Genomic DNA, 8974 nt, shown 5'->3' on the forward strand with positions numbered 1-8974 from the left:
CCACCCTCAGGAAAAATTACCAAAGAAAAAAAACCTTTGTCTCACCCCTCCATCTCAGCCTTGACTGGCCTCACCGGGCCTCATTAATCATGCCTATACGCGGTAAACGCCAACCTTGACATCCACTCCTCCGTCGCGCTCTTCTGTCCGCCGTTGTCTTTACTCGTGCCTCCTGCCTCTTCGCCACACCGTCTTGACTTTTCACGGCCCAGCCGAACATAGGCTTTTGCCAACTCACGCACATACCGAATATTTGCATCATACCTTGACTCTCCAGTACGCACAAGTCTGTGCTTGCTATTGTCCGTCTCAACTATCAGCATCACACGCGCATTCCGACATGCCTTCAGACACTGGATAGAGCGACCGTCGGGAACTCAGAATTGCCTTTACACTCAGTCAATCGCATTCCCAAACAGCTTGGACCAAAACGGAAATACCTCCGTTCTGGTGTTGTGTCAAAGAGACTTTTGGCCATGTGGAGTCCACCCACGCCTCTCTTGTTCCATCCTCATCTAGGTCTTGAAGGGTGATTAGCATTCGCGTCCTATCTACCCTCGTAAAGCCATGCCGCGCTGTTCTGCGCTGTGCTGTGCTGTGCTGTGCTGCGGTACGGAGTATAGGTCATTGATACTACCATCATATGACCTCGACTGCGCGGTTCATACCACGCACAACAGGAGGCATGAGCACTGCTTCTCAGTACCTACTCGTGCGCCAGCATCAGCTCCAGTAACAAACACTCGGGTCACGGCATTGCAATTACGCCTATCTGCAAGTCGTTCCTCCTGGCTGGTTACGGTTTTGACGGCTGACGGGTGGCTGCAAGTCTAAGGGACTTTGAGAGCAAGCTGCTTCAACTCGTGACTAAACTGGAGACACAGATGGTCTCCCGGTCAAGGCAAGCTACTCTTAGAGTTCAGTTCCTTCGTCGTCGACTTCCGTCAGTCAGTCGAATACCGTCGGTCCAAGTTGTCATTGTCGTTGTCGTCCTCAACGCCGCTTACTGGGTTCATTAACCTTTCTCTTGCTGAACCACATTCACACCCCCCTCCCCCCTCATCCCCCAACACCTCTGTCCCTTGCCCTTCGCTTTCACCCATCCAGATCCCCACTCCTCTATTACACGCCCTCCCTTCTCCATATTCGTGGGAGGACCATCTACACAGTACCTCATCACATCTCCCCACTCCTCGCGGGTTGGGATCTGTCGCTGCTGTCCACACTACATCCCCACGGCGTATGTACATACTACGTACTGGGAGGTGTCCTTTTCACCCCATGCAAATTGTGTCCTTTTTTTTATTTTTATTTTTTCCACCTTCCTCTTGTCACTTCTGGGTTTACAGCCAGCCAGCAGCTACCCAGCCAATCCTCTAGATGCCAAGACCCAGTACGAGGCTAATGAATGCCGCCACGTTATACACTTTGCATGGCGGCTGGATGCTTGCAACGGAGGCCCCAGTCTCTTGGTGACGGGATGCAGGTCGCATTACTGTTGCGAGTCCAGGTCGACTGTCAACCGACAGAAGGAGAGTGACCCGCACATCTGTTTCCTCGTCTCGTTTTGCTGATGCCACGGCCCACGACTTGAATTAGACTGGGCTGGAACTGACAACCTTCCTTTCCCTCTGGGAAACTCAACTCACTGACTGATGACCTACACGCATACCCACGCCCACCTCTGTCTCTCTCACACGCCACACCACACACTCCTACTCCCACTTCCCACGCCTCTCAACTCACACTCCAGAGCCTAGCTTCTTCTCACCCTTCACCCGTCGTTCTTTGATCTCACACCTACTTACCTTACACGCCTTCTCACACACCCACACTCACACTCTCACCTTTTGCACTTGTCACTTTATCTCATTACACTCCCCCAATTAAAACTCAGAATCCCACACTCCCTGCCTGATACGTACTCTCTATACGGACGATTATACTTTTCAACCCATGCCTGACTATCCGTACCCGTACCTGTCCTGAGCTGCCCTTCCGCTCCCTCATCCGTGGTGTCAAGGCCAGTTCTTATAAGAGAACCGTCTAATCCGGGGTTGAATTTGTCCTATTCGGATCGGTGCATTTGTATCGCACATCGAATCCACAGCAAGACCCAGCTCCAGCCCTTCCCCTGCAATAGACAACGCAAGCCAAGGCACAACGTCAAACAACTGTGCGCGCCTCTTTATTGGAGATACCCAGCATCCGTGGTTCTGGCTCTTGTACCTACAACCTACACCTCGTTGCTGCCCCCCGCTACTCATTAAATATCGTCGCCCCTCCCCGTCACCTAGACCAGATCGGATCAGCCCATCACATTATATATTACCTCTCATCCTCCCCAGCCTTCTTACCATCTTGGCCACATTCGCCTCTTCACCAAAGATCAACATTCGCCTTCGTCATCTTATATATATACAACACACCTCGTCCCTTATAAACTACGATGCTGTCTATCACACCCCAGGGAGATCACCACCAGCAGTCCCTCTACCTTCCCTTTAGACCGTTGTCTTCCTCGAGCCGCCCTTGCACCGACTTGCCCTTCCTCAGCAGCATCGCCAGCAGTATGGGTCACAGCCTCCATGTCGGCAACACCGTCTCGGTGACGCCAGCCTCGCTCAAGGACTCAGCCAGCGTTGCGCAGGCCCTCGAGATCGCCAGAGAGAGCGAAGACGGAGCCTCAGACCCGACTGTTAGCAGCATCCTGGAGAGCGCTATCAGCCAGATCTGGGCCAAGGTCGCCGCCCAGCCCGAGTCCTACGTTCTCAACCGAGACGAGTTCGCCGTCTTCAACTACTTCCAGCACCGCTTCATGGGCAACAAGATCGCCATGGCCGCACGCAAGCGCTACTGGGACAACGCCCGCGCATGAATCCCAGGCCCTCGACTTTGCTAATAGACCATGCATACTGGTCTATTGCGCAAACCACTTATTGCGCGTGGCCGGGAATGCAACTTGTCATCTAGAGCTTTGTATGAGAAGCTCCAGCTCCGCAAGTAGCATATCCTCTCACACTTCAACCGCGAGCCTCGCTTTCCCAGTCTGGCATTTCCTTCGACTTGTACACGGGAAGCACCCCATACACACATAGGAGCTAGACCGGAGATTTCCACGACGTATGACTCTCGTTCTGTCCTGGGAGGTACATCTCGCAGTGGACGCAGCTTTTGCCCACTTTCTCGGGGACTCACAGCAGGCGCCCGCATAACTTCTTCCGTGGAAGAAGTAGCCAACATAGACATGGCATTCATTCGCCTTTGCCACAGCTTGTATTTTCAAGCATGCATACGATTCCGCCATACTCCGCCAGGGCCCTGGCAAGGTGTTTGCCGTACCCGAGAATCCAGTCTTGGCTGTCTACGCGCCTCGGTCCCCTTATCCGTCCCATAATCTCATCAGCCCACCATCAAATCCACCAGACGCATATATCCGTTCTAATACCCGAAAAGCACCCACCCATCAATCCAAATCCCTGTTCCGGGGCGTTGCAGCAACCAGAGAAAAGTGGGCCATGTCCAAGCGTCCTCTCACTCCCCTTTCCCTCCTCCATGGAGGGCAGGGACAAAAAAAAGGACCTCTACCAATTCACCAATCCCACTCTTCCCAAGAATGCTCCGCGCTCCCCAACATCCAGCGCGGCGGACGTCACAGCGCAGGCGTCAGCCCGCACTTGGCTAGGAGAGAGGAGAACGGGAAAGGCTCCGGCAGGCAACTCGGGCCCAGGATCTAGTCAGCAATTCATGGGCGGGTTCAACCAGAGGCCCGATGAGTCTATGTCTTGAGTCGACAACAGGCATGCTAATATCTGTTGCAACATGCATCAGCATATCGCTGCCTACTATTCTGTTCCGACTGCCTCTGCCTCTTGGTGGCTCGCTTAACTTCCGAAGGAAGAGAGTATGCGAAGACGTCGAACTACAAGACTGGTCATTCTCTAGCGCCTCTACAGCACCGCGAGAGCACGTTTGCACAGACATGGAACGACCGCTCTGCTGTAGTATGAATGTCACTCGGACGACAAAGACTGCAGTAACTCGTACAGCGATGATACTCTGCCACGGCCAAGCATGTCCAACCGCACGGCTGGCCTGGCAGCGGCAGCATCGCTTCGAGTTGAGACGACTTGGACTGGCGGTGTCGAAGGGACGACTCGTTGGTTTCGGATCACTGGTTGCCGATAACCACTCAAGCCACCAGCGACATTGTATGACTTTGCTGCCTCCCCACACACTTTTGGTTCCCATCCAAGTGTGGCTTGGCCAGCGCTCGAGGCGCCTATGTGAAGAGCCGCTAAGACGCTGCCATGACACGACAAAGTATGGTATCATTTTACTGCAGTGGATTTGTGCCAGTCAAGTGTCTTGGATCGGGGCACCGCGCGGGCCAGACGGATGATGGGCGATGTTGTGTGTCAGTTTAAACTTTGGGATAATTGTCGAGAATACGCAGCGATGTACAGATGTCTTAGTGCGGAGGGAAAGCAATCATGGGGCGATCGCTGGAGAAGAGATGGGCAAGTGTGATCTCGTCACACGTTTTCGAGTTGCACTTTTGGCGCAGGCTAAATTCCTTTTTTATTCTATTCGTGTCCATTCTTATACGCAAGCATGACAATTGCGACATGGCATTTTTGTACTTTTCATGTATTATAGACAATACTCCAGACAGGTGGCATTCTGGACAATAGTGTAAACACAGGAGAAACAATTGTGCTCTGCACTCACAGTCTACTTGTACTTGACCAATCTTTATCATGAATTATGAATAATTGTGTCTCGTGACAACGCATTCATTTAGGTGGCAGGCGTTACTTCCGATAATGGTCTGTACTTCCCTTAATTGTGTGTCTCAATGTGGAAGGAAAGGAACGAATATTCAATTTTCGGAAAGGAAGGCAAGCGCATGAGGTAGAGGTAGGCTGGAGTGGCTGCCTCAGGTCAGCTTGGATCCCGGGCTGGTTCTTGCCCTCCTGCAGTGTTTAAGGTTATTCGGCGTTTTGTTTGGCTTGCATGGTCTCTGGCAGGTGCGGAGGGTGCGGTTTTGGTGACAGAACAGGAAATCCAGCAAGGAAAGCACCTGTAACCTGTAAGAGCTCTCTGCTTCCTGTCGCAAAGCAGCCACCATTTTTGTCTGAGAAGGTTCAGACTTTGTGTCTTCTTTCTTTCTTTCGGCTTCTTGCCCTTCTCCCATCGGGTGTTCTTCCTTACTGTCCGGCGGGGTTTCTTCATCTCTATTGCTCTCTCGCTCTCGGAAGTGGAAGAAAGCTCCTGCCGCAAAGTTCGGCATGAATTTCTTCATGGTTTGAGGCAGGTACTTGGGCTGAAAGAATGCAGGCGGAATAAACTTAGCCAACAAGCAAGGAAAGGTCAAAGTTGATACACATTAGACACAAACACACAGGCACACACACATGGATCCAAACCCAACCACACGACAATAGCCACAGCAGATTTTTCCAGGTTCGCGCTTCTTGGCTTTCTTTTGGCTCCCACTGCTTCACCAGACGGATTCCGCTTTTGCTCTTCCATCCGTGATTTGCTCCCCTCCAGCTCGTTCTCCTCGCGAAACAGCCTCGTCAAAGCATAACTCAATATCGAATGGTGGCTTCACTCTAGTGCTGTACGTTTTCCCGGATCCAGCGGCGGACTCGTCCATTACATCTACTTCAGCCAATTCCGTCAGCTTGTTTCTGTCCAGACAAAACCCTTCCTTTTGGTCCCGGTCTTCGACGTTGGATCTGTTCCTCACCGACTCGGTCTACCGCTCATTTGATCGGATTCAACATCATAGCACAGCTCGCCGTCTTTTCACCTTTAGACGGCGCTTGTCGCTTTGCCACTCGTCACCTACATTGCTGAGGTTGGATCGCCTCGTAGTGGCGCTTGCCTCTGCATTCCCCATATCTGCCTCGGCGCCGCGCGCGGATTGTCGGACCTATTCCACCTCATCATCTCGACACCTTATTTACCGCCTCAGAGCCATATCATCATCTCAGTAAGCAGCAGGTAAGGTACATCCACGAACATCAGAGACCAAGCCAATTGTGGTTCGGCCTACAGCCCTCCCCGCTCCCTTGCCAGCCAGCCGCCCAAACCGTTATACTTCCAATAGATGCGGATCTACGTACTGTATCCCGTCCCTTCGTTTACCAAATCTCGTCTGGCGCATGGCGCCGCCTATTCCTTAGTGCCTTTCAGCTGCTTATACAGGCGCTTGTTCCTCATGTTTACCTTTAGGTGGCGTTCACCGGGTTCGCTCGCATTCCTCCCATGCGTCTCCACTCCTCCTCTCCCTGCCCGACCCTCTGGGATTTTGGTGGCTTCACTCGATGCGCCGTTTTGCTCACACCTCTTCCGTCACGCGGTTTCTGACACCAACCACCAGACACGCACCGTACCCAACCCAGAGAGACATAGGGCAGAAGGGCCTCCTCGAGGCTGCAGAGTGAGGCGTCAAGCCTGAACCCTCCACGGGGCCCCACGATGCTCCGTCGGCCAGTCACTCGGGCGCTTGCCTTGTCTCTCTTTGTTCTCGTACTGAACACGGGCTACGTGGCTTCACGTAATCTGATTCCAGCGGCGGCCTTGTCAGACTATGTCACCCGCCAGCAGGGAATGATTGCCGATACTCCGGCGCCAATGAGCACTTTGCTAGATGCAGAGGGCGGCCAACAGCAGAAGCCGCTCGACTGTTTTCAAGTCGCCCAGCCAGTGTTGGGTCCCAAAGGCCCCGTCTACCAGGCGTTGACGGGCAGCTTTGATGATGGCAAGGGTAAATCTCCGACGACGGACCCCAAAGACTGCAAGGTGCAGTTGATGGACCACTCTTTTGGTAACAGCTTCGACAAGCCCTTTGTCGGTAAGTGGCATGGAAATCTCATCACACCACCACCAACGCAAATCAAATGCGTGGTGGATAACCCGGAAATCGGCATCCTGACTTGGAGTTGATAGGCGACTACAAACCTCCTGGCTGCGACTTCAACCGCGTCATTGTAAACTTTACTGCTACCTCTGCAGGCCGCCAACTGGACCGGCTGGCTTTGTTGTATCTCGGCGACACGGAGGTATGGAGAACATCCACTGCGGAGCCCAGAGCGGCGCCCGGAATCATCTGGACCTATTGGAAAGACATGACCCCGTATCTTAGTCTCTGGAAGACTCCCCAGAAGATCATTTTCGACTTGCCCAACCTCATCGGTAAGTAAGCCCATGTCCCGTATCCCAGTTCCTCCTGGCTTCCAAACCAAGTGACCTGCCATCCCCGAATCCTTCCCTCGGAGACTTCGGAGTGGGGGCCAAAACGGCTAACGCGCCGCCAAGACGACAGGTTTACGGGGCCCTTCAACTGCACCCTGACCGCAACCTTTTTCAAAAGCGACGTCGAAACCGACAGTGCACCCCCGGCTGACCTCATCATCCCCATCTCATCACGGAACGCGTCCTCCAACACAGGCAGTGCCTGGCAAGTGCCTGAACGTGAAGCCGTGAGCACTGTCAAATTTCCGCGCAATGCCAATCGAGCAGTCTTCTCCGTCTCGGCCAATGGCCAAGGAAGCGAGGAATTCTGGTGGAGCAATGTCCTTCAGAGCGATGCTGCAGCTTTCAATGCCACCGTCGGTATGGCTCCGGATGGCAGCCCGTGGCGTGAGGTGCAAGTCATCATTGATGACCAGCTAGCCGGGGTCCAGTGGCCGTTCCCTGTAATTTTCACTGGAGGCGTGGTTCCCAGTTTCCATCGCCCTCTCGTAGGCCTTGATGCCTACGATTTACGGGAGCACGAGATCGACATCTCGCCATGGCTCCCGGTTCTGAGTGATGGCAAGGAGCACACGTTCAAGATCAAGGTCGCCGGCCTCGCAGATGACGGGCAGAAAACGATTGTGAATACGACGGTTGGCAACTTCTGGGTTGTGTCTGGCAAAGTTTTTCTATGGCTGGACGAAGAGGGCTCCATCACGACTGGGAAACCGCCCACCGTATCAATCTCCCAACCGGATATCAAAATCACTGGTCGGGCCCTAGGCAAGAACTCTACAGGCGCCAACGAAACTCTTGCATTCAATCTGGATGTGACGAGGATGATCTCTGTCAAAGGCGAAGTAGTCTCCAAGAAAGGGACGAAAAATCCTGAATGGACCCAAAAGTTATCGTACACCAACAATGCGACGCTAGGCCAATTTGGTCGCAATGGCTTCAATAACTTCATCATCACCGGGACAGACGAACTGACGGGGATGGGCACATACAAGTCAACATACTCGTACCCGCTGATCGTCAACCAAACTGCTAACATGTCAGCAAGTGGTGATCTGAGCCTGGACGCAACACTTTTTCAAGAACTGAGGTTGGAAGTCGAAGGTGTCAGTGTATACCCGACCGGGCTTGAGGCTTACAATAACCCAACCCGTAACAGGCAGGGACAAAGCAGCCAGTACAAGACTTCCAAACTCTCAACGTTCCGGAACGGTACGGCAGTCTTCAACATGCCGGCAGATATGAAGAGCAGCTCAGCATTTGGCACTACTCGGCAAGTGTTCCGGTTCAGCGGCGGCCGGGATGAGGCACGTGACGTGGAACTATACACAAGGAGAGTGAGAGCGAGCAACAACACTGTGCTCTCTGACGAAGAGAAGTCTGCCGATGGGCGTGAGAAGGTTTTGACCGTCTCAAACCCTTTGGGAGAAGCCAATTAAGATCAGCAAATGTGCACTAGTTACAGGTGAAGGCTCTCAAGTTTCAACTTCCAAGAGGCTAGTATAGGGCACTTGAGAACAGCCGTGAGCAGTTGCTAAGTAGACATGGACAAACATGGACAAACATGCCATGTCGGACTCCGGATTACACCGACCAGCTGGAATTTGGCACGGACGAAAAGACGGGAGGCTTCAGGCTACTCTAGCACTACTGAGCTGGGCCCAAGTGCACTGGCAGCTCTTCTAGCCGCTTGTGGCAGAGGTGAGAAATT

The 8974-nt window shown here is 53.1% G+C and overlaps 3 protein-coding genes across 3 annotated transcripts; 2 read left to right on the plus strand and 1 right to left on the minus strand.

The window, feature by feature from the left end:
• Positions 1 to 2449: 2449 nt before the first annotated feature.
• Positions 2450 to 2878, plus strand: BDZ83DRAFT_646399 (uncharacterized protein; the record flags this gene model as incomplete). The annotated part of the gene is made up of 1 exon (XM_060509961.1): positions 2450 to 2878. The coding sequence occupies one exon, from the start codon at positions 2450 to 2452 to the stop codon at positions 2876 to 2878; it is 429 nt and encodes a 142-aa protein (XP_060371015.1).
• Positions 2879 to 3469: 591 nt separating this feature from the next.
• BDZ83DRAFT_290799 (uncharacterized protein) lies at positions 3470 to 4639 on the minus strand. The gene has a single exon (XM_060502188.1). It carries the CDS (start codon positions 4333 to 4335, stop codon positions 3682 to 3684), a length of 654 nt encoding a protein of 217 aa, XP_060371016.1. The 5' UTR covers positions 4336 to 4639; the 3' UTR covers positions 3470 to 3681.
• Positions 4640 to 6489: 1850 nt separating this feature from the next.
• On the plus strand, positions 6490 to 8702 carry BDZ83DRAFT_746830 (peptide N-acetyl-beta-D-glucosaminyl asparaginase amidase A-domain-containing protein; the record flags this gene model as incomplete). The annotated part of the gene is made up of 3 exons (XM_060513327.1): positions 6490 to 6865; positions 6961 to 7206; positions 7330 to 8702. 3 exons carry the CDS (start codon positions 6490 to 6492, stop codon positions 8700 to 8702), a joined length of 1995 nt encoding a protein of 664 aa, XP_060371017.1.
• Positions 8703 to 8974: the final 272 nt, after the last annotated feature.

Source organism: Colletotrichum acutatum (genome assembly GCF_030867785.1).
Source record: "Colletotrichum acutatum strain CBS 112980 chromosome Unknown BDZ83scaffold_4, whole genome shotgun sequence".
NCBI lineage: Eukaryota > Fungi > Ascomycota > Sordariomycetes > Glomerellales > Glomerellaceae > Colletotrichum > Colletotrichum acutatum.

Excerpts from the sequence above, each read along its gene's own strand:
- BDZ83DRAFT_290799 (XM_060502188.1), bottom strand. The coding sequence starts at position 4,335 with ATGATACCATACTTTGTCGTGTCATGGCAGCGTCTTAGCGGCTCTTCA.